This window comes from Trichoderma breve (genome assembly GCF_028502605.1).
Source record: "Trichoderma breve strain T069 chromosome 7 map unlocalized scaffold00007, whole genome shotgun sequence".
Classification (NCBI taxonomy): Eukaryota; Fungi; Ascomycota; class Sordariomycetes; order Hypocreales; family Hypocreaceae; genus Trichoderma; species Trichoderma breve.
In genome coordinates this window covers 966,488-990,631 of record NW_026611593.1, presented here as the reverse complement: position 1 = coordinate 990,631, position 24,144 = coordinate 966,488, and the positions used below count along the sequence as shown (strand labels likewise).

Sequence of the window (24,144 nt, the reverse complement as noted above, 5' to 3'; positions counted from 1 at the left end):
GAAATTAGCGAATGTGGCGGTGGGCAGATTAGGAGACAACTTACCGGTGGATTTGCCCGTAGGCGCCACCATCCACCGCTTCCGTACCTCTTGGTTGTTGAGAAAGCTTCAATTCTATGTTCTTTGGCTTCGAGAAACGGTCGATGGAAAACTTGTCTGCTGTTGTGAGTAAGTGGAAAATGAATAGACGTGGGTATAACTTGCCAGAGTATATGCCCGTAGGCGCCACCACCCTCCGCTTCCGCTCCGCTTATTCTTGTATTCTCGATTCTCTTAATCTCTGTTCGATCGTGTTCGGCAGTTGCTCGGGTTTGTCGGGGGAACTTTCACGGTGCTATATGTTTTTCTACCTTCGGATCGGTCGGTCGGTCGCTATGTCTGCTTGCGTTTTCGAACTGTGTCGATGAACAGTTGGCTGGTCTCAAAGTATCGTCGATCGTACGGATTGCCTGGTAAAAGAACAAAAGTTAGCAAGTGTACATAGAAAGAACAGGGCCTGCGAGAAGTCAGCAGATTGCCATTGTAAAAGGACATGGTGACTTAGCTGAATGAAAGTACGCCCCGTCGAGTATGTAAACTACCTAAAGTCAGTAATCAGCTTTTCTTGGGTTTGTTAGGACAGGGAAACTTAGAATTGGTTTGTTGAGAGGACTGTGCCCGCCCGCCCGCCCACGTGAAGTAGAGGGTATTGCTATGAAGAATCAGTCGCTGATTCATACAGAGAAGGGAGGGGAAGATGAGTGATTGAAATTTTGTGTAGAATGTAACGTGAGTGCGCTTGTAGACTTGAGAGTAGCTGAGAAGCATGCGAAAGAAGGCTATGAAGAATCAGTTGCTCATGTTGGTTACTTGGAGTGAGAAAGGGGATACTCAGCCGTGTCAAGATGACGAAGATATGTGAGAAACTGGCGATGAAAAAAGACGGGAGCCACTTCTGTTGACAATGGCATCTGCTGAGTCTCGTATCTGTGGAGACAACTTTGTGTCCTATAGAGAATTAGCAGGAAACATGGGGATAGAAAGAGGGAGAATTCAGCTCTTGGAATGATCCAGCGATGGAACATGAGACTTTACAAGCTTCGAATATTTGAGATGCGGATTTCTTTCTGTCAAAACAGTTAGCTATGTGCTGAAAGAAGGACAAAAGGGGGAAATATGGATCGCTAGATAATTTGTCGCTGTTGCAGAAAAATGGTTAGTAGAGAACAAAGGCAGTCAACAACTATCTAGGAGCAGAAATTTACTTGTACGAAGAGAACAACTCTGAATGAGACTGTCATCTTGTTCCAGTAACGGCAAAAGCAAGCGAAGTCGCAATGGATCTTCCAGGTCTTTTCCTGTGCATAGGCAATGTGATTAGGCATGTTCACGAGAGTATTGGGGTAAGAGACACTTAGCAGCAGAGAAAAACGAGGGCAACGTCAAATGAAGATCTAGAGCGAGTTATTATCTGAGCAGATAGAGCAAGTAGAGGGACTTAACCGATTCAAAAAGCAGAAGATTGTGCAAAGGGGGGAGAGATCAATTGAGGAAAACCAGAGAAACCTATCGAATGTTATTATCTGGGAGCAAACAAGAGGAGTTGACTTAGTTCTAAGAGATCTGTAACGACACAGGAATCCCAGCTCAGGAGTGACCGCTGAGGGTGCATCTTCTCTTGCTTCGTCAGAAAACAATTGAGCTCAGGTAGCGGATATCATCAAGGCTAAACTATAATGTCACTACAAAGAAGACAAGGATACTAGGATAGAGATAGAGAGGACTTAACGAAAAGATCGAAACTTGGGATAGTGCGAAAGGGAATGGAAAAATCATCCCCAGCGTTGGGCGGGAGAGGGACGAAGAAAATATCCTAGAGTACCATCAACACCAGCAGATTTTCTAGAGAAAACCAGGAAAGGAGGTAGGAAATAGAAAAACGACTTATTTGTGGAAAGGCTTGAATCTGCTCAGATGGTCTGGTGCATGGTTGATGATTGATACAGCTTTGCTGGTAGGTCGAGATGTTGAAAGGAAAAGGTTTTGTTTGTGCGAGTGGAAGATTTGTGGGTTTTAAATGTGCCAAACAAACAGAGGGCCAGCAGCCTACGTCCATTGTTTCAGCTGCTCTATGGATTCAAGTCAGCTGCATAAAATCAAAATGTGAAAAAATCCAGGAACACAAAGGAGAATGCAAGATAATAGAATAGGGGTAAAGCAGGTATACAATTGCTGAGGAATACATACCAAACCACAACAAGTCAATATCTTAGTTCTTGAGTTTAATATGCTGTTGCTGTTAGTTACAAGGCAACTTGATTCTGATTTTCAAAAGGATTGTAATTCACTGATTTCTACAGACAGACATCTAGGCCATTGACCCACTGGGCCCCCCTCCCCCCCTTTGAAATGTAAACTGGCAGCCAGCTGTTTGCTCACTCACTTTCATATCACTCTTCCCACTTGTTTTTCAACTACTGAGGTGTAGATTCTTTTTTCTTCTATTCTAGTCTTTCTTTTTCAGAAATTTTACTCCCAACTTTCCCAAGTTCCGCACCAAGGTTCGTTAACTCAGCTTGCCGTTCCTCAACTCTTGAGGCTTTCCATTCTATACTTCACATCATCCTACATTCTATCTACAGTATTGCAACATCTACTCGCCTTAGCATTTCAGGTAAGATCTAGCTAAACAGAAAACTCCCCAGAACGCATAGTGACCCCGAAAATTAGCAGTTCTTTCTCTCAAGATCAAACGCTCATCAGCAGACTTTCGTCAACAAACACCTGTTTATCAACAAGAAGATACTTCTAGTCACGGTCATCATGTCTGATCTTCGAGAAGAAGAGACTCCTATCGGCAGCAACGTGCCTGATTACCAAGAACCGACTTCTACTCCCTCTTCGGCGCCCGGTTCTCATCATGAAGTGGCTCCCGCGGTCACATCTATGCTCAGCACTCAAGAGCAGGGTAGTTCTACCTTGAACAATATTCTTGATAACCAGGATGAAATCACTTCTACCATGGAACTACTTGAGCTAGACTCTCTCACGCCCACCATTACTGTTGTCGAAGCTCTTCTTCTGTCTGAGCTGAAAGTTTCCGTCAAAAACATCATCGAGGCACTCCAACTCATCGAAGCACTGGTAGACCATGTGTCATCTAATCAAACTCCTCCCTTCCTCCAGGTTATAAACCACAATGTCGACACAAATGCCTTCGCCAAACTCTCAAAGGGCAAGAAGGGATCCAGCTCTGCCGGTAGAGACGATTCTCCCGAGAAGATCGCTCCCCACGCTGCATGTGCTCGATGCCAACATGATCCTGCCGTCAGCGAGCCTGCATTAACTCTTCGATCTTGCCTCAACTGCGAGGCTGTAGAATACTGCAGCGTGGAATGCCAGCTCACAGACTGGATGGCCCACAGGAACCTCTTTTGTGTCAATCCCAGCGTCCTTCCTCTCAACACCCTGGCAAAGCCTCACCGTGTGCCGTTTCTCAAGACGCACATCACCAACCCCTTCGCCCGCCTCGCCAAGGGCATCTGGCTGCACGATCGCCACAAGCAAGACGTGTATGCCCTCCTCATCGACTCCTTCCGGCTCCGAGAGGCCGACGACTTCACCTACGGCGGCATGACGAACAACGACAGCGTTTACAGCGGTCGTGTGAGTTCTTGCCCGGCGTTTCGTCGTTTCTTGTACCAAGCCGAAGCCAAGGGCTTGATGCCCCCTTGGTGGTCTGACCAGAAGCGTGTCGAGTGCCTTACTAAGGGCATCGACAAACGGCAGGACAACTACCACGACCTCCACGCCATGACCCGGGACATTGAGATTGTGGTTGTGTACGAAGATGCCATTATGACGATGCAACTTCGGATGTTTGCAGAGTCGGTTTTGGGCAAGGGGGCGGCGGGATCGGATGGGCGGCTGATGCTGCAGAAGATGGTGGTGGCGGAGGAGTCGGCGCGAGTTTTGTCGAAGTAGTATTTTCTTGGTTTCTTTTCTTTTCTTTTTCTTTTGTTTGTACTATCCTATTTTTGTAGAGTGGTTTAATTTCCGTAGTAAATTTGCTCTTGTATTCTAATTGTCGCAGCTCAAGTGACTTGCATTGCATACTTTACTCGACTCCGTGCTTTCTAAATAATTCCTCTGTCACTCGCTTGTGACCAAGATCCACGCATAATTACTACCTAAATTACCCCTCCATACACTATAGAAAGGAATTCTTCCTATCGCCAAGGTCGTTACAACATTTCTCCCCGCTCATTGTTGCATCTTCATCGACAAGTCCAAATGTCCGCCATTTTCATCCATCGTCAGCCCGTTAATATTACACATGGCTGTCTGTATGATTGGGACGATATACTTCATCCTTTTGGCAAGAGTGAGTTCTACCTATGTAGCACACTTTCTAGCCAACAGCCACAATCTCTCCAAACAACTTCTCCCTCTTCATCGCAAAACTAGAGATCACATCAACTGCCCCAGACACAATGACCAAGATGAATGGAGTCTGCATTGCTTTCGTGATGGCAAGAATGACGTTCCTCTTCATGTCATCGCTTAGATCTTCGAATAATGTACTCTGAGCTCCGGCAATAATGGCGCGAATCTGCGCGTCCGAGAAACCTTGGCCTTCCAGCACTCCCGAAACATTACGTACAGCAGCAGATTCAAAGACAAGAACAGCAATGATAAGGGCAATGGTTGTACCGCCCATCTGGCTCACATTCTGCATGCTAAGCGACTTGGCGACATCTTCCGGCGTGACTTTCAGTGTAGCCACTGCATATCCTATCTGCATCGTCAAGCCTGTTCCTACGGCAAGCACAACACTAATGCCGTAAATGCTAGCAGTGGGCGTTTCAGGTTTCAAGTATACATATAACAGCGATCCTCCCACTGTAATAAGTATTCCTGATACCAAATACATAGGCATGTAGTATTTGAGTTTGGCGAGTAGATAACCACTCGCAAGATTGAAGGCCACAGCTACAAGGAGAAAGGGAAGAAGTCGAACCGCAGCCTTCAGCGCTGTGTCATTTTGAACGAATTGGAAGTAGATGGGAATGAAGTAAGTCGGTATGTAAAGTGCCGAATAAGAGGCCGCGGAGCAGACGGCGGTAAGAATCTGTGACCTGGACCGAAGCAAGTGAACAGGAAATGAGCGGGTCTCCGGCGTGGTGAAGATACAATAATATTGCTGCACCATATACAACACAGTAAGCAATCCGAAGACTATGATTGTGGCAATGGTGCGCCCATCTTGCCATCTCCAGGCACCGCCAGCGAAGACAAAGGCCAACGAAAACGCCACCCATAATCCACTACTGAGTACGCTTCCAACGTAGTCAATGCTCTTTATTCGATCCCAGAGTGAGATTCCTCGAACGGGATGAACATTGGGGAGGTTGAATATGTAGATGGGAGCAGTCGCTGCTCCAATGACAAGATTGATGTAAAAACCCCAACGCCATGTAGCCTTTGAGACGGAAAAGAGGCCGCCGATAACAGGACCTAAGCAGGCACCAACACCCCATACAAATCCGATGCCATTGATATAGGTTCCCCTTTCTTCACGAGTGGCAAATGCAGAGATGTGGTTCAAAACGCCAAGGTATAATCCTGTCCCGCCCATTCCAGCGATAACACGTCCAACGATGAGAACATTCATAGATGGTGCGGCGCCGCAGAGTACAGAGCCCAACTTGAAGAGGACAACTCCTGCAATGTAGAGATACTTCAAGGAGAACATGCTGTAAAGTGCTCCGTATGGTAAAATGACTGCCACGGAGCCCAGAGTAAATCCGGCGCCAAGCCACGCAAGCTGTGAAATATCTTCGAATGTCTCAATGACCGCGCTCTGAACGTCCGCTGCGATGGTGGTATCAAGCCCGTATAATAAGGCAGTGGCATATAGGGCTGAACAAAGAAGAAACCATCTGATGCCAGTAATCTTTCTGACGTTATCGTGAGTTGCAGTTTTATCACCATGATTGTGAGGCCCTAATGCCAGGGTATCTTCTGCAGATGAAGGCTGCGGTCGTCCGCCTTGCTCAATCTGCGATTCTTTCTGCCGAGCTGGTTGGCTCTCATATTGCTCTGATCCAGATGAGGCTATGATTGTTGGAGATTTCTCCATTGGAGGAGAATAAAAGTCGGAGTCTGCCATTGATGTATGAGCAATATGCTCATGTAAGGTCTCTTGGGAAGAAGAACTATAAGAGGTATGTATAGAATAGCAGATTATTGGATGTAGAATTCGGGTTATTGGAGTTACTGGCTACTGATCTGCCAGTGTTGATGTGTGGATTAAGCCAACATCAAACGTAGGCAAGCGACTCTTTTAAGTATTTTGATCGTATCAACACCGCCCGTGGCGGAATCCAATCAATTTCACATTCTAATATTGTGAACAAGCCAAAAACGTTTATTTCGACCGCTTTGCTCTATCTTTGCTCATCATGTTCCATTGGTGCAGAACACGGATCGGCTATAACGCCGCTTTAGCCGCAGTGTAAGATTGAAGTCAAAGCGGGAATCGTAGCTTTATAAATTACCGAATAAGGATATTCTCCAACTGTATTTGTAAGTGTATTGAAGTGTAAGGGGTGATTTCAATCCACTAATTACTTGTTAAAGAAGCTGACAAAGATAATAACGAAACCGAAGCATCGTTCTTTGGAGCGGGAAGGGGTGGATTTCCCTTTTGGTGACTGCATCTGGCCCTATTTACTTTAAACGGCAAACCATTCCGCATGAAAGAAGATCTTTGTGTAGGCTCTTTTTAAGATGCAATCCCTACTCCCATGGAAACCCTTTGGCAAATGCGAAGGTTATTAAATTTGTATTGCACTTGGGTCAGGCTAATTTGTCTACTATTACGCAGCTTCATAGTTTGTTGGGCTCAACCGATGGGAGCAACACCAACCTTGCTATAAGGTTATAACAAAACGATGGAACGTGAGAAACGCTTCGATTATACCATTTGTGTGACATGGTACTTGCTCTGCTGGATGTTACAGAATTTGGGGAGACATGGTGCGTCTTTTTGTGTGAGAATCATCTCCCTCGCCTTTACTCTTACCTTCTGCCCAGTGTGTTATACGATTGACTATGTGCTGCAAATGGAGTATCATCAATTGAGTACGAAATGATGCACTCACGTCGTAATTTACGTCTGCGTAACCCAAAAAATGTCAGAGTGTGAGGACATGCCGTCAAGTTGCGGCTGGTGGCATATGCAGGCAGCAACAAAAGAGTCATTCACATCTTACTATTATGACAAACAGACTGACCGCTGATACAAAGACGTATTAACTTGTAAATTGTAAAAGATTGTGATACCTGGATAATGAATGGGAGCCGAACCTTTGAGAAACGGGGAGCGGAACTGTAAACGTGAGGCTCACAGCATGAGGCTATGCTCCTTACGTAGCACTAATGTGTTTCTTCCTTAATTCATTTGTCAAGGCCACAAAAAAGATAAATATTGTCGATTGAGCTATAAAGTTTGGGATTAATCCTGTAGAAAATCGTTGAGCTGTTGGATCAAGGTTGAAGATTAATGCACGTAAAAGATCTTATGCATACTTGAGCATTACGAGAATTCCAGCATATCTTTTTGTAACTTGACAACCAGATTGACTTTGTCCCGCCTTATCCAGTTTATTGTTTATCCTTCGATCGTGGATTCGAAGGCCTTTTGCGGCTGTTTCTCTATAATTAGTCCTTATAAGACTGCGAAAATATGGTGTAAGATTAAGCGTCTCACCACGGGAATAGCTTCTATATCCGGCCACTCCACCCACACGGTAGAGGTATCCGTCCGCCAAATCATCCCCGCAGGCTACGCCTCACGGATCCCGCCCAAAGATAGCTCTATCCCTCGTTCGTAGATAAGTTGACGGCACGAATTGTCGGAACAGGGAGCCGATCCCACTAAACGGCGGTGCTAGTCCCGCAGACAGTTTATCCATTCAATCACATTCAGCGTCCGTAATCCCAGTCAATGCGCTACTGTTTAAACAAGAGACGGGCCAGAAGCACGTTAAAAGGATCCGTCATTGCGAGATAAGAGCTTGGCCGACATCGCGGCCCTTATCCACCAGGATATACGATGTCTTTGTCTCAGGGCTGCAAGCGGATGAGGAGAATTTAGAGTAGATTACATATCGGGAGAACGTCTATTACAACACATTGCCTATTCAACAATGAGAGATGAAATTTATCAACGACTTATTCAGTTCTCGCCTACTCTGTAGATTGAACACAGATCGAATCGCTTGCCTCTTGCATCGCTGTAGGTCTCCAATTATCCAGAAACAGGCAAAGGGACTTTTTTCCCCGACCCCAATTCGGCCTACACTAAGACGTAATATGCAAGGGGCCTAGCTATGTGTGGCGGGGATGTGCAGCTCGGCTTGGAGCTCTTCGGAGCACTGATAAACCGAGCTCGATCCCGTCTTCTCTTCACCACTTTCTTCTCTCTTCTGTCCCTGTTCTTCGCTTGAAACCCGCGAATCACTGGCTGACGATTCGCATCTTCACAATGGCAATGGCTAAACTGTCCATGCTCCTGGCCGGAGCCGCTGGTGTTTCCGCCTACATCGCGGCCCCGGCGGGAGGCTACGGCCAAGCGCCGCTCGGCTCCATCACGCCCTCCAAGTATCAGTGCGATTTGCCTCCGGTTCTGGACCCGACAGGCGACGGATTGCCTTCTGCCGACAAGCTTTTCTCTTCCAAATCGGCACGCGACCAGCAGATCAAGCGTCTTCAGGCCATCGTCCAGGTCCCATCTGTGTCTTACGACGACTTGCGCGACGTCGGTCAAGATGAGCGCTGGGAGCCCTTTTACAAACTTCATGATGTCTTGAAAGAGACATTCCCCGTTGTGTGAGCAGGGTATATTCCCACTCGCGTTTTAACCAAACTTCTAACAGCCAGCAGGCACAAGCGAGCTAAGCTGGAGAAAGTCAACACTCTCGGCCTTCTTTACACAATCAAGGGTTCAGACGATTCCCTCAAGCCTGTGCTATTGATGGCCCACCAAGATGTCGTCCCGGTTGCTGATCCATCGACATGGACTTACCCTCCCTTCGATGCCGTGTATGATGGCGAGTACATCTGGGGACGAGGAGTTTCAGATGACAAGAACAGTCTCACAGCAGTCTTGTCAGCATTTGAATCACTGTTATCTAACAGCGACTGGGTACCGAAGCGCACGTTTATGCTCGCCTTTGGATTCGACGAGGAGTGCTCTGGCTTCCGCGGCGCCGGCAAGATTGCACCTCTCCTCAAGGAGCGGTATGGCAAGGATAGCTTCGCTGCTATCCTGGATGAGGGAGGTCTTGGCTTGCAGGAAGTTGGCAACACTCTCTATGTTCTCCCAGCCGTGTCGGAGAAGGGCCACATCGACATCTTCTTCGAGCTGGACGTTGTCGGCGGCCACAGCTCTATTCCTTTCCCCCACACGGGCATTGGTATCATTGCTGAAATCATCACCGAGCTCGAGTCGCACCCGTTCAAGGCCAGCCTGATTGAGGATGGCCCGGTTCACAACCACCTCAAATGCCAAGCGCGATACTCACCTGAAGCCTACCCTGACCTTACCAAGCTGGTTCAACGGGGTGATTTGGAAGGCATCACGCATTTCCTGGTTAGGGCCGGCCGAAATACCCAGTACATTGTTCAGACCTCGCAGGCTGTCGACGTGATCAACGGTGGACAAAAGATGAATGCCATGCCAGAGAAGACTGTTCTTGGCGTCAACTACCGAGTTGCACACCAAAACAGCCTTGCCGAAGTTCAGCACAATGCTGTTCGACGTGTTCGCAACATCATCAAGAAGTACGGCCTGACCCTTAAGCCTTATCCAGGTGACGATGAATATCAGAAATACGTCGCCGGCCTGGAATCCGAAGAGGTGGCCGAGTCGCACGAGGTCATCGACTACAAGGGCACTTTGATATTGTCAACTAATGGCAAATCGCACCCCAGCCCTATCTCCCCCACCAGTGGCGCGGCTTGGGATGTTTTTGCCGGTACCGTTCGACACACCTTTGCTTTCGACAATGGAACCGTGGTTCCTACTGGAGAGATTATGACGGGCAACACTGACACCCGTCACTACATTGGTAAGCTATGTGATGACTTTACAGAGAGGAGTTGTTGAATTGTACTGATAATTGATGGCAGGCCTTTCGGACAACATTTGGCGCTTCACGCCTGATCGATACCATGCTGAGAACAACATCCACACCATTGACGAGCATGCCAAGGTTGATGGACACATTGAGATGCTCAAGTTCTACTACAACTTTGTGCGCAACTTTGACGCCGCCAAGTTCTAAGCAGAATGGGGAAATTATTGGACTCAAGGAGTGAAATTTGTACATATGTGTATGTCAAAAAATTATATCGAAGACTGAGTCTCTCATCATGTGGGATTGGCCTCCGAGTTGGTGTGATGGTGTGAGTCTCTCAAAGAATTTGAAGCCTGGTATTTGAGGAACTCGGGGGCAAATACATGGAAAAGTACAATTTTCTACATGCAAATGAATCCAAAACGATTACAAAGCCATTCACTACTCACCGTAGTTTCTCCTATTTCCTTAGTACATAATTCCCCATATTCTAGGGCACGGAGTTTCTCCAGATTCACATGAGTTCTGGGGAAGAAGCCAAAGATACTTTGGTACTTCCCTATCCGGCTTATCGAAATTAACCGAGGGTAAATCGCGCGGTTCCGATTCGCCAGAAATGCCGGGGAACTGGTGCATTCCCCACCCCCAGCCGAATACGCCCTTCAAGTCTCCATAAGCCGAAGCCGAAGAATGATTAACAAGCTGGAAAAGAGCCAAGTGAAAAATAACTGGGAGGCCGTTTGACATTTGCCAGGCTGCTTCTAGATTATTTTCCCCAGATTCTTCGGCTCGCATGAACCCAGAATCTGCATTTCTTATCTGTAATCCCAGATCTCAAACCCACACAAGGTTCCCCTCCGTATCGCCACATTGAGGCAAAGGCGAACCAACAGCAATCTTCACCCTGAGAGGCTGACAATACAAAAGTGCCCTCTAACTCACCACAATCCGGAAGCGAAGTGGAGGCAATGAGTTCGTCCAAGTCTGACGAAGAGGCCTCAGGTCCCGGCTCCCCGCTATCACGGACTCGGCTCCGGGCAAGTCATGCCTGTACCGTCTGTAGAATACGCAAAGTGAGGTGTGATGTGGTGGTAACTGGCTTTCCTTGTACAAACTGTCGGCTGGATTCGGCCAATTGCAAGGTCACACCGCGGAAGCGGAAATGGTAAGTTGACATGGCATGTGGAGAGCATATCACATCCATACTGATTCGTCTTATCTCGAAAGGGAACAACGGGTGAAGCGGGTCATAGAACAAGAGGAAAAGGAGCGCTTGGACCAGTCTCGCTCTCTGGCTGAAGAGAAGTTGAGGCCTTCACGTCATATTCACTCAGCTCCAACGGCACAAGCAGAAGTAAAGAGTGATCACACACCATCCTCATCTTCTAGTCCGCCATCTAGGACTACCCCATCCACAATACCAGTGTTTCAGCAAGATGATTCAGATTCTCATACCGAGGCTTCAAAACACAACTTCACCTTCACTGATGGCACTATCGACCCAAGTCAAATTGGACGGCGACCTAGCCTCGATGGCGTTGGCAACCCTTGGGGGCTTGACTACGACAAAACCACCATCTTTGGGTTGCAGCCACCTACGCGTTCCGTGCCGTACACCAACTACTATTTTGTCGATCCCGGTTACCTCAATCAACTTAGCCATACTGATGTCAAGTACTTGACAGAAAAAGGCTGTCTCTCCCTGCCCTCAGACACGCTACTGGAAGAGTTCTTTCATCAATACTTCTCACATATCCACCCCATCATCCCTCTTCTCAGCGAGGCAGAATTCTGGGCAGCAGAGGCCCGCATCCCCCTTCTCTTGATTCGGGCCATACTGTTCATCTCATCTCCCGTAAGCTCATCAATCGCTTCAATCCTTGTGAATCAAGATTAACGTGTCCACAGTACGTTAAGCCGTCAACACTGCTCAGCCTTGGATATAGCAGCGTACAATCGGCTCACACCGAGCTTTACATGTTGGCAAAGGTTAGAGAAGTCATACCTAGTGCGATATGAGATATATTCTAACAATTCTTTCGCAATATAGACAATGATGCAGTTCGATATCCACAGAAACAATGTTGTCAATGCCCAAGTAGCCGTCATGTTGACCTACCACTCACCTGCGCCAAGCGACACGACAAACACACATTGGATGGTAAATGCCGTTCACTATGCTCGATGTGCTCGAGCGGATCAGTACTACACCCTCAGTGATGACAACCCTTCAAAACTCATCCTCAAACGACTCTGGTGGGCCTGCATATTGCGAGACAGGGTCATGTCTTTGAGCTTACGACGGCCCTTAAACATTGGGTGCGACGAATTCGACTTTAGTCTGCCAGGACTCACCCTCGCCGACTTTTCGGATGAACTAGGGGTTTCTACGGTGTACGATAGGCCGACGAAGCAGATTTTGGCGCACATGATGTCGGCCTTTTGCGAACTCATCATTCCGTTGAACAAGGCTCTTGTTATTCTGTACCCTGCGTCAGGTCCTAAGAGTGTTAAATCAGATGCGGATATTCAGAAAGAATCTGATACTTGCGTTGAAACGCTGCAGCTGTTGGATGTTTGGTACCGCAAAACGAAGGAACGATTCGAGATTTCCACGCCATCAATTGGCATCCACAAGGCGTTGACAATGTTTACCAAAATGACATTTATCTACTACTAGTAAGTTCAACAGAAGTTTTGAACAGTAGGAGATAGGCCATGCGCTGACATCTTTAATAGTTCCGCGAGAGCGAGTTTGTGTTATCACATGATGTTGTTATCCGTATCCAATCCTAGTCATGCTTCCGACTCTCAGGAGAACGATTTACAAGTGCAAGCAGAGATGGACTCTGCCTTGAAGGGCATTACTGGAGTATTCATGCATTTGGCCCGTCTAGGTCTTGTCCAGTACTTGCCAAACACATTGTAAGCAAGCTGTCTTCTTCCACGCGGAACTTCATACTGACTCGATCGCCAGTGTCACCTTCTCAGCCATTCCGCTCATATGGCAAGTGTTAGACGCAAAAATACTCAATACCGGAACCCTCGCCGCAGACAACAAACGCGACCTAATGGTCTACACAAACGTCATGAACAAATTCCGAAGCCTCCACGAAAACGCCAACAATGTCCTCAAATTCATCAAACAAATCATCGCACACATCCAAACAACAGAATCCGTCGAGATTGCCCAACAAGAGCAGCTGACAGACACATGCTTCCCGCCCGAACTTTTATCCAGCTTCCCACCCGGGGGCAAGATCCAGGAGAAGGACAAGGAGCCGAAGAATAAATGGGCTCAATTGTTCGCCGGGAAACCACGGACCTATTTGCGAATTGCGTTGACGATTCAACATTCTCTTTCGAGCGGGCACTTTCCTTCGGAAGAGGACTTTCCCAAGGCTTTGCAGATGGTTAGTTTTGCGGAGGATACGATGGATAATGGGGTTGATGTTGGGTTGTACAAGTATTTACAGCATATGGAGGACTTCTTGCTATCTGCGTGATTGTGAGAATCTGGTGCCGGAAAAAGTTCGTATTGTTTCATTCCCATCTTGATTAGCGATATGCCTGGACGTAATAGTTAGAATGATGTTTTCGTTTCAATACAACATACAACGTCTTTTGAAGATGTAAAAAAATATTGAGCCGAGCCGACTGTCGTGCTTTATTGCTAAGAAATATCCTCGTTTATACTTCACATCCTGAGATTCCGCAGCCCCGAATTTTTATGTTTTTCGCCCCATTGTCTAGTCAATTCATATATCCAAAAGAAAAGAAAAATTATATGCTCTTCTATTTTCCTGGAGAGCTATTATCCAATAATGTGTTCTAGTTTTTGACTTCCCCTCCAGACTCGATTTCATGCTTGGAGTAACCGACCGCTGTCAATGATTGCCCGTTGATGTTGACGGGTTTTGCAGCTATTGAGCCATAAGTTTCTCTGATCACTTCACAATAAATATATGCATCTGAGATAGTTCTTACCAGATAAGATGAAGTAAATGCGCGCCGGCTTGTCTGTGCTATTGGTCCAACCGTGGATTGTGCCGCGCTGGACGCAAACATCACCCGCCTTCATGTGGATTTCGACATCGTCGTCAAGGTGGCTAAACGAAGATATCAGCAATTGACTCTAATCCAACATCCAAAATCTCACAGAGATACATCATGCGGCAACGTACCAAATAACTTCTCCACTATGCAAAATGCCGAAATCCAGCGATTCGGTTCGATGGAACAACATCTGTAAACATCTTCAGCATCAACACCTGAAACCACCCCACCAATTCCCAATTCCAGGTCAATCATACCCCTGCCTTCTCCACATTGGGTGGGATGTCGACAACTCGCAGGACGATTCCCTTGTTGTTTGCCAAATCCGTGGTCCGGACCTTGGTCGGATCCTCCCATCCATCGTTGGACACGGGAAACTCGTGGGTTTCGAATAAAACAGCAAAGTTGGCCCCGATCGGTGTCGGCTGGCATGGAATAGTGCCATCGGCAACAACAATGGCTTTGCCCTCTGAGTTGTGGCCAGTGACGATTCGCCTAGGGTCGGGGAACCAGGAAGTCATGGTGGATATGTGAATGTATTGGCGGCTGGGAGTGCTATCAAAAAGGGCGACCACTACAAGAACCAACCACGGGGGAAAGTCTTTGAGTTATAAATTGAGACTGTTTGAATACGCTGAATACGATTTACCAAATCACATGACATCTAAGACAGCCAACGTGTCACTTTACTACTGGCATGCGGTGTAGCTGCAGAAACTTGGCGTCACCAAGTTGCTGTTTGCAGAAACAATTTGCGCGATATGATATGGGGGATGCGAAAAGGCGGGAGAAAAGAGAGCAAGCAGATGCATGCAGGTTTTCGAAGATTTACCATCTACCTAGTACAAGTCCAGTATGGAGCCCGGCCTGCATATTACCCACAGGCACAATGCCAGTGCTGATTTGTTGAGGTTTCACTGCCGGGTCTGTCCCATGCGGGGAGCTGTTGGGACCGCGCAATTGTGAGAAACTAGAGCAGAGAGAGGGACGAGTCTTACTGGGATGAAACCAGCGACTATCCGAGAACTAGTGGAAGAATGGGTTAGTGTTGGATGCGCATTGTAGCACTGATGGGGAGGAGCCAATGGATAGAATGTTGGTCGTGTATCCGACTTGGCGAATCATCTGGGCATTCTGGGCGCTTTGTCTCAGATAGCTGAATCCGTCCCAACAAGTTTTTGCGATGCCAAGTGCGTATAACACGTATATGTAACAGAGTAGTTTATATCATGATGCGAAAAACTGCATGACTGGATGAATGCTTTCTTTCTCTTCTTTTTCTCTTTCTAGTCAGCTACGATAGTTTCATTAATTGACTGAAGTCATACGTACGTATCTATTGTCTTGATGGTGTTACCGATGATATTTGTAAAAGCAGCACTCTATTACCATGATCCAAACCTGCAGATGGCAATGGCAGTAATAAAGCATCAGCTGAAACCTAGAAACATGCATGGACTTATTGTAAGTTCCAAATGAAAGAGCGTGCAGTGCTTCTTATACACAATTAGCGCTCGGCACTTCACTTCACATGCCGCTGCACTAGGGTCAAAAAAAAGGACACGGAAATCCAAACTTTCGGAAGGCTTGGGATCCAGTGGAGCGGATACACTCATGCGGTACACAAGTTGGTAAGCAGTAAGCGATGAATCAACAACGAGGCACGGATCGTCTTATGCTTATTTCGTCCAACGGGCGGAGCCGTGCCAAGCAAGCGGCCTACTTTTCCGCCATTCCGGACCTTAGTTGGGCTTGCTGAAGGTAGAATGCATGCATGTCAACTCATCCCGATAATTGACAACGAGATCAAGATCACAACCCTCCGCACTCTATACGGATAAGCTAGGATAAAGCTAGGCCTCAATGACAACGACTTGCGGAGTATGTGACGGATGCTTCTCCGCTGATGGTGAATAGCTTAATAACTCCTCATACTATAAAAGCTGAATGAATGTTCATCGCCGGAAGGCTAGTCGGAGTTAGGTTCTGTCATCCGACGTTGACAACCTATTCTCAGCACTTTACACCATAGACTATGGACAACATATCCTAGAAAAGTCCTCTATCCCCTATCATCATATGGTAATCATTGCCGCAAAAACAACTACCGTGGAAGTGATGACAGGAAAGTAACCGCAAAAGCAAGCACCGTGGAAGTGATGACAGAAAAGTAGCTTCCTTGGGCAAAGCTCCCAGAAAGCCGAGCAAATCAACTTCCGCCTGTAGCTAGTCCCGCGGACCAATGAAAAAGCCCGCCAGCCGAGCCAGCCTCTCAGCGATCGTGGACCGCGAGATTGCGAATCTGGTGTCTTCGGCTAGCTGGTGCCGGGGGATCAGGGTGGGGACAGCTAGAGGTCCGCTTGAATCGTCGGCGGATGATATTGATGCCGGAGGAGAGACAGTTTTCGGCCGTGAGTCCGCTTCAATGTATAGTGAATAGTATACAGGAAAAAAGACTTCTTTTACGCGCATAGGTGAGGACATGGAGCGCTGCATGCCACGAGATGGAAGCTGTGAGTGAACGTGAATGCTCGCAACTGAGAGAATCATCGTCAAACTCAAGAGTTGTCATTTCAAAACTGCGATTCAAATCCAGCTTGTCAAAATAGATTTGTGATCATGCAATCATGCAAGGACTCCTCCGCAAAGCCCAGAGCTAAGCTCCCGTGGATTGCATGGGTGGCTGCCCACGTTTGTGAACTAAAGATCGAAACACCGAGGACCCAGTGGAGTTTAAGAGCAAATTGGATGCGACTTGACTAATTGATCAATAGCGTAATATATAAACTTGCGTGATTCGTGTGCTCTTTTCAGCTCCCCTCTATTCTTCATCGTCCACGCAGATAAACCTATGCAATTTAGTTGAGCGCTTTTCCTCAACTCATTGTATCGCATCATCGAACAGTCAGACAGTGTCGTAACTCAATCCTATTTCGCAACCATGTTTCAAGGGCTTGGTAGCCTCTTAACTCAGGGTTGGCCTCCGAAGCCTACCTTTACTGAGAACCAGTTGGGAGATCTCACTGGAAAGGTCAGTACAACCGCTGGAACTCTTCCTTTTAATCCTTAAACTTCAAATTGTCGTATTTACACTGATTTCTTGTGTGGCAGGTTGTTATTGTAACTGGTGGATATTCGGGTGTCGGATACCAGCTCGCCAAAATTCTGTATGCGAAAAACGCAGTCGTATACATTGCCGGTCGCCGCGAAGATGCCGGCCAAGACGCAATCAAGACCTTAAAGGCGGCTCATCCCGACTCCAAAGGAAGGCTAGAGTTCTTGCAGCTGGACTTGGCCGATTTAACATCCATCAAAGCGAGCGCAGATGCTTTCCTTGCAAAGGAGTCTCGGCTTGACAATCTTTGGAACAATGCAGGAATCATGCGGCTACCCAAGAACTCGCCCACCAAATCGAAGCAGGTACGTCGCATTTACATGCTCTGGCGTGACTTATCTAACAGTATTCATCTAGGACCATGAGCTGATGATCGCTGTCAATTGTCTTGGTCCCTTTCTCTTCACAAAGCTGCTGCACCCTCTCCTTGAGTCAACAGCCAAATCCTTGCCAGCAGGAAGCGTTCGCGTTGTTTGGCTGGGATCACTCATGATCCAAATCATGGCACCCAAAGGTGGCATTGATCTTGACAATCTCGATTACAAGAAGAAGTTTCCAGACATCAATGTTCGATATGCAGTTAGCAAGACTGGAAACCTCTTTATTTGCAGTGAATGGGCCAAGCGAGATGCTGAGAAGGGAATTTTCCACTTGGTAAGGGAGCCCATCACCAGTTCTCGACAACTTTTGTTATACTGACTACTCTTCTACTACAAAGGCTGCCAACCCCGGCAACCTCAAGACGCCTCTGCAGCGCGATATGCCTGCGTGGGAATACTATCCAATTGTAAGTACTTTGTATTTTATGAGACTAAATAGAGTGCAAGTCTTTTTAACGCTCAAGTCAGATACCGCTCCTTCACGACCCCATCTTCGGTGCATACACAGAATTGTTTGCTGGCTTGTCTCCGGACGTCAAGCCAGAGCACAGCGGACGATTTGTCATTCCCTGGGGTCGATTTGGCTCGACTCGTCCTGATATTGATGCACACCTTTCCAAACAAGGAGGAGAGCCTACCAAGGCGACGAAATTCTTTGAGTATTGCGATAGCCAGACCAGCGCTTATGCGTAAGATCTATGACGTTGCTGGGGAGAAGGAGGATTTGTGTGTGCAGCTCGGGGTTCTTCAAAGACACTCCAGTGTCAAAAAAGATTGTTGTTCTCAAATAATACCTATTCACGTAATTTTAGCGTCATATACATTTATTCACAACATAAAACAACTTGTTATTGTATCGTTCATGTGTGAGAAATAATAAGATATGCTGTTCGGTTGCTCATGAAACCAAATGCTGTCACCACTTGGTGCTGCCGATATCAAATTCGTTTTTTGTTCGAGTCTCAAGTCCATTCTTGAAGTCTCAAGTCTTATGCAAGTGCCTTTAGGGGGGGAGAAAAAGAAAAGAAAACAACCCCCCTGACGATCATTGAGTCAGTATTAAACATTTCATGATTGGAATCGGTAGATCCTGATCTCGCTACAGGTTATACGCCATGATAGATGACAGAGTCGTCAGAAAGCAAGACATTCTGAGATTGAAACAAAGGCAAACGAGTCAACTGTCAAACTGTCATGGAAATATGTATCACATGGGTGCGACGTATATGCGGGTCAAATTAGACAAGATCATCAGTGGCTTTGGATCTTGAGCAGGTTTCAGGAACAGAGACAGGAACATTGTATCAAGCAAATGAAGATGACGTCTACATGTCCAGTTGTCCAAACACAACGTACCTGTTGCATTGATGCACCTCAGAAGATTCGATTTGTCGTGAATTGGCGTGGAGCAGCCGATATGCCCTCCATTTAAAACCTTGGCAGAAAAGGGCCGGATTACAAGTCACATATCTCGTACTTTGTATATGCGAAGCACTCACCGACTCGACGCATGAGAAGCCTGCACTCATAATGTTTCAGATTCACCTAGACAAATCTGTCAACATGAAACGGCTTGTCTAAAGAGTAGATGCAGCCGAGACCATGGGATGGTCCCGTTCATGGCGGTTCCACAACTTCGAGCTCCTATCTGGCTCCAGTATCTGTGAATACGAGTCTCCAATAGCTAAACTAGGTGGCTCTAGGATGAATAGGCCCCGATAAACTAAACTTTATGGCGGTTACTATTATTATCCAGATAAAGTGCACGCGCAAGCTTGCTGGCTTAGCAGCGTGATTGTCCAAGCGAGACGAGATTCCTGATCTACTCCCAGCCGCCAGCGTGGGCCCTTGTGGGTTCATTCCGTGATGTGCTTCGTGCTAAGCTTTGGGGCTTTGGGGGCCTCGGTCCGTCCAGGGCCCCTGAAGGAGCTTGGGCCGGGATCAGCGAAGGGCCGTTTTTCCTGTTCCTTGCTTTTGGGCTCGTTCTGAGCTGAGAGCTATCTGTTAGGCAGCAATTCGGGATATCAAGGTGCGAGCAATGGTCTCAACGGCCGTCGCACGCTGACTCGTCGGTAGCCAAGAATCAGGGTTCGGTGTGAGCGATGCAGAGTTTTGCATGACTTTGCTCCTGATATCTAGGCACTAATGGCCGCAGATAAGCTCCAGGGTATCTTCCGATAGGTTGATTTTCGTCTCAAGATGACGGACGGAATCATTCGAGAAGAAATTTTGGGACGGCATAGAGGAACTATCTGGCCTATGCTGGCATCCCATGTTCCCATGTGGCGGCAGTTGTTGGGGCCCCTGTTGCCCTGGCAGATTCTTATCGAAGGAGCTAGCAATGCGTAGCGAGCCAAGTAAGATTAGCTGAATCGCTGCAGAATCTTTCAAGCCAAGGCGTTTGTTAGTTTGTTAGTGTACCTGACAGGGCTGGGCTGGCTGAAGACAATGGGAGAAAAAAAGTGGTGCGGATTGCGCAAACAAAGTCATGCTCGCCACCACAAAAACTGATGGCGTTTGCCGTTCCTGATATAAGCCGGACATGTTGACGGAATACGTGATTCCTTTTAGGTATTCCATAGACATGACGTGTAATTGAGCATGATATGATATTTGTGAGTTTGATAAGCAAAAGTATATGGTGATATACTGTACAGGTGAAAGATTTTCCATCTCATGGTTCCGGAGTATTGATGGAGAAATTATTTCGCCTCTCGCCTGATGCAGCTGCACGTGCGATAAGCCCACCACCGGCTACTCCAAACAGGCAACCCGAAGCCCGTCCCTGGTCGTATATGTACATAATCGCCAACAATCTTGGCCATCAGAACCGCTTTTCTGGTCCACCTGCAAAACTTCTCTCTATCACGCTCTCGCTAGCCCGCTGTGGATTTCGTATTATTGCTCTTTATGCGCCCGATGGCCGGCGGCGGCGCTCAAACTACCGACAGGCTAACTGGGCGGGCTTTGCATCTAGGTTTTCCATGCCGCCAAGGGGCCGAGATACGCAGTGATGGCAGTATAAGCTGATGGAGTGGCAACGACGCAACGATCAGATGAAGAAGCTCCGATGATCACGGAAGGCGAGCCGATCATGGCAATGGCCAACAAACTCTGTTGGCAACTATAGCGAACATCGATAGAGTCATGGCACGGCAAGATGGAGCAAGGCGGGAAAAAAACCGGGGATGGGAAGACGGCGTCCGCCCCAAGTTACTCGACTTTGCAAGCCGCTTTCTTCACCTTTGCTTGCTTTGGCATGCGGACGTTGGCAAGTTTAGATTCCTCGCCGGCATCCCCCCACCCTCCGTCTCGCCATCGTGGCTGTAATTGCAAATCTAACTGGGTCCGGGACCCAGACAAGCTTTGCTCGCTGACATGGGACCCAACCGCTATCAAGGATGGATCACCATGCACAAGGGGGGAGGGAGGGGACATTCCAGACCTGCCAGAGATCCGACCCTCCTCGACCGGCCATTACTCATCTTTAAGCTTTTTCTCTCTTATTTACATGTCACGCAGCCGTGGTAGCCGTCTCCTTCAAGACTATGCAACATCATCTCCCTTTCTCTGGCTCGAAGCCTTTCCCTAAACCCTGAGACAGGTCTCAGAGCCGGCCGCACTGGCAGTCGGCACTCCACAACAATGTCAACAGACCCCAAGGATTACGCTGAAGTTGTCGATATCCCTACACCAGGCCGTAAAGGCAAGAAGCGCGTCGTCTGGAGCGAAGATGAATCCAGGCGGGAGTCGGAGAGGTCATCAGCAAACCTCTCGGCTGGCCCCTCAATTGGTCTACCGATTGCTTCTCCCGGTAGTGGTGACTGGCTCTTGAGTGCCAGCTCGCCTGGATATATCAATCATTCACCCCAGGCATCTCCCAGCCTGCAATTCACTCCCCCCGGCGCCCCGGATGCTCAGGAATTGAGACTCGCCTTAAACAAGGTGCTGCTGACGGAAGAGGAGGAGCGTCACTTTCACGAGCAACAGACGTCACCGGTCCTGACACCGATGAAATCTGGAGAACAACCTTCCCCAGTCCCAAGAATGCCGAGGCCAGTTTTGAGACGGAATACGAGCTACAATGTGCCCCAGGAACAAGAGGAGGCAGACAAGGCGGAGAAGCATGCCACGGAGCGGCAGCTTCGATCCATGACCGACGCACGGCAACGGGCGGATCGATTGGCTGTGTCAGTGGGCGCCTTGTATTCACAATCTGCCCCGGGATCAAGACGAAACTCCATCGAACTTGAACGAGCATTCCAGCCCGTCATTAACGTCTCAGACGATCATGATCCAGACCTGGATGACGCCGCTATCACCACGACCAGTAGCAGCAGCACTGCTACTCTCAAGGAACCCTACTATCCCAACACACACTCCACCACCCATCGCACCCCCCATAGCTCTCGTTTGTACCAGCCACACGAAGAGCATGACAGAGCGGAGATGCTGGTCAACTCTCATGCTAAAAACCACCTGTTCCACCCACAATTCTCGGCAACGTCTGGAAGATCAACCCCAGTCATAATGCAGGCCTACGCCCAAGACTACGTTCCCAGGCCCTCTTCCTATCGTGGAGGCATCCTCTCTTCTCTGCTCAAGCTTTACCGCGATGATAACGGCGCCGACCACGGTCCAGGTAGCAGCGGGTTCACTACTCCTACTACAACGCCCTCAACTCCCATCATGTCTCCGCATCCCTCGCCTCCGAATTCTAGACGCCCCTCAACCGTCAGCACTGTTCGATCGCGATCATCTAGCCGACTGAGAGGCTATCACAAATCTCGGGGCTCGACTTCCTCGGTTGCTTTGGGTGAGCTCCTGAAATCATCATCCATGTTTGCAGCCCCTGGCTCCAGCGAAATATCTGATCGTCTCGCAGAGAAGATCAAGAAGGAAAAGTTTGGAAAACCAAAGAAGGAACAGATCCGAATCACAGTTCACATTGCGGGCATCATTGCACGCCACAGATACTTGTTGAAGCTATGCCGTGCCCTCATGATGTATGGCGCTCCGACGCACCGCCTCGAGGAGTACATGAATATGTCTTCACGCGTTCTCGAAATCGAAGGCCAATTCTTATACATACCATCATGCATGATAATCAGTTTCGACGACAGCTCGACGCATACAGCAGAAGTCAAGGTAGTCCGAGTACCCCAGGGAGTTGATCTTGGCCGCCTACGAGATGTTCACAACATCTACAAGGATGTTGTCCACGATAAGCTTGGTGTGGAGGAAGCAACCCGACGTCTGGACGAAGTCATTGATCGGAAACCCAAGTTCAAGACTTGGTTCCGGGTGTTCATGTATGGTCTTGCCTCGGTTTGCGTGGCTCCATTTGCTTTTCAGGGCCGCTTCATCGATCTGCCTATTGCCTTTTTGCTGGGCTGTCTAGTTGGGCTTCTTCAGCTCGTCTTTGCTCCCAGCAACGAGCTCTACGCTCACGTCTTTGAAGTTTCTGCTGCTGTCATTACAACCTTTATCGCTCGCGGTTTCGGATCAATTCAAGGCGGGAAGCTGTTTTGCTTCAGCGCTTTGGCTCAGAGCAGCATTGCCCTGATCCTGCCTGGCTACATGGTGCTCTGTGGATCTCTGGAGCTTCAGAGCCATAACATCGTTGCCGGTAGCGTTCGCATGGTGCACGCCGTCATCTACACTCTCTTCCTTGGTTACGGTATTACCATTGGAGCTTCCCTGTACGGCATGCTCGACAGTAACGCGGCCAGTGCGACGACTTGTGACAATCCTCTCAGCTTCAACCGCGGATGGAATTTCCTCTTTGTTCCGGGCTTCACATTATGCCTGTGCATCATCAACCAGGCCCAGTGGAAGCAAACACCCGTCATGACTATCATGTCTCTCGCTGGTTTCTGCGTCAACAGCTATTCAAGCCAATACTTTGAGAGCAACAGCCAAATCTCCAACATGCTCGGCGCGCTAACCATTGGTATCCTGGCCAATCTGTACTCGCGACTCGGACGACACGTGCAAAACGCCTGGCTAGATCTTGTAGAGTGGTGGCAGGCACGAGTCCAGCCACGGTTTTCCAAGAAGAAGCAAGAGATGCCTCCGACGCCCGACGAAGAATCCAGCATGGGAACACCTGCAGATCAGCCACAGCGACTACCCAGGAAAGTCGGCTATAGCCTTGCTGCCGCAGCCATGCTCCCGGCAATCTTTGTCCAGGTGCCTTCTGGTCTAGCTGCGAGCGGTTCCCTGTTGGCTGGCATCAACTCGGCAAATCTGCTGAACAAAAACGCGTCCTCCTCCAGCAACTCTCAGATCGACGGCACTGCCTTTACTGTGCTATTGAGCGTCATCCAAGTCGCAATTGGCATCAGCGTGGGCCTCTTTATGAGTGCCTTGATCGTCTACCCGCTAGGCAAGAGGAGAAGCGGGCTATTCAGCTTCTAATATCTAATGACGATAACAATCTCCTCGCATTACTATTTTCTTTATTTGT

General features: G+C 48.1%; 7 protein-coding genes across 7 annotated transcripts; 5 read left to right on the top strand and 2 right to left on the bottom strand.

Annotated features, from left to right (window-relative positions):
* Positions 1 to 2,802: 2,802 nt before the first annotated feature.
* Positions 2,803 to 3,963, top strand: T069G_10511 (MYND finger domain-containing protein; the record flags this gene model as incomplete). The annotated part of the gene is made up of 1 exon (XM_056177721.1): positions 2,803 to 3,963. The coding sequence occupies one exon, from the start codon at positions 2,803 to 2,805 to the stop codon at positions 3,961 to 3,963; it is 1,161 nt and encodes a 386-aa protein (XP_056024011.1).
* A 427-nt stretch (positions 3,964 to 4,390) lies between these two features.
* Positions 4,391 to 6,121, bottom strand: T069G_10510 (major facilitator superfamily domain-containing protein; the record flags this gene model as incomplete). Its single annotated transcript, XM_056177720.1, has 1 exon — positions 4,391 to 6,121. One exon carries the CDS (start codon positions 6,119 to 6,121, stop codon positions 4,391 to 4,393), a length of 1,731 nt encoding a protein of 576 aa, XP_056024010.1.
* A 2,409-nt stretch (positions 6,122 to 8,530) lies between these two features.
* Positions 8,531 to 10,331, top strand: T069G_10509 (peptidase family m20/M25/M40 domain-containing protein; the record flags this gene model as incomplete). The annotated part of the gene is made up of 3 exons (XM_056177719.1): positions 8,531 to 8,874; positions 8,929 to 10,115; positions 10,177 to 10,331. The coding sequence occupies 3 exons, from the start codon at positions 8,531 to 8,533 to the stop codon at positions 10,329 to 10,331; spliced, it is 1,686 nt and encodes a 561-aa protein (XP_056024009.1).
* A 761-nt stretch (positions 10,332 to 11,092) lies between these two features.
* Positions 11,093 to 13,630, top strand: T069G_10508 (fungal zn(2)-Cys(6) binuclear cluster domain-containing protein; the record flags this gene model as incomplete). Its single annotated transcript, XM_056177718.1, has 6 exons — positions 11,093 to 11,289; positions 11,352 to 11,979; positions 12,033 to 12,113; positions 12,175 to 12,803; positions 12,864 to 13,049; positions 13,102 to 13,630. 6 exons carry the CDS (start codon positions 11,093 to 11,095, stop codon positions 13,628 to 13,630), a joined length of 2,250 nt encoding a protein of 749 aa, XP_056024008.1.
* Positions 13,631 to 13,955: 325 nt separating this feature from the next.
* Positions 13,956 to 14,701, bottom strand: T069G_10507 (cupin domain-containing protein; the record flags this gene model as incomplete). Its single annotated transcript, XM_056177717.1, has 4 exons — positions 13,956 to 14,047; positions 14,112 to 14,233; positions 14,309 to 14,370; positions 14,444 to 14,701. 4 exons carry the CDS (start codon positions 14,699 to 14,701, stop codon positions 13,956 to 13,958), a joined length of 534 nt encoding a protein of 177 aa, XP_056024007.1.
* A 2,098-nt stretch (positions 14,702 to 16,799) lies between these two features.
* On the top strand, positions 16,800 to 18,368 carry T069G_10506 (short chain dehydrogenase domain-containing protein; the record flags this gene model as incomplete). Its single annotated transcript, XM_056177716.1, has 6 exons — positions 16,800 to 16,871; positions 17,155 to 17,211; positions 17,292 to 17,600; positions 17,653 to 17,949; positions 18,014 to 18,082; positions 18,144 to 18,368. The coding sequence occupies 6 exons, from the start codon at positions 16,800 to 16,802 to the stop codon at positions 18,366 to 18,368; spliced, it is 1,029 nt and encodes a 342-aa protein (XP_056024006.1).
* Positions 18,369 to 21,320: 2,952 nt separating this feature from the next.
* T069G_10505 (putative threonine/serine exporter domain-containing protein) lies at positions 21,321 to 24,095 on the top strand (the record flags this gene model as incomplete). Its single annotated transcript, XM_056177715.1, has 5 exons — positions 21,321 to 22,327; positions 22,397 to 22,491; positions 22,561 to 23,668; positions 23,828 to 23,899; positions 23,954 to 24,095. 5 exons carry the CDS (start codon positions 21,321 to 21,323, stop codon positions 24,093 to 24,095), a joined length of 2,424 nt encoding a protein of 807 aa, XP_056024005.1.
* Between the last annotated feature and the right edge of the window lie 49 nt (positions 24,096 to 24,144).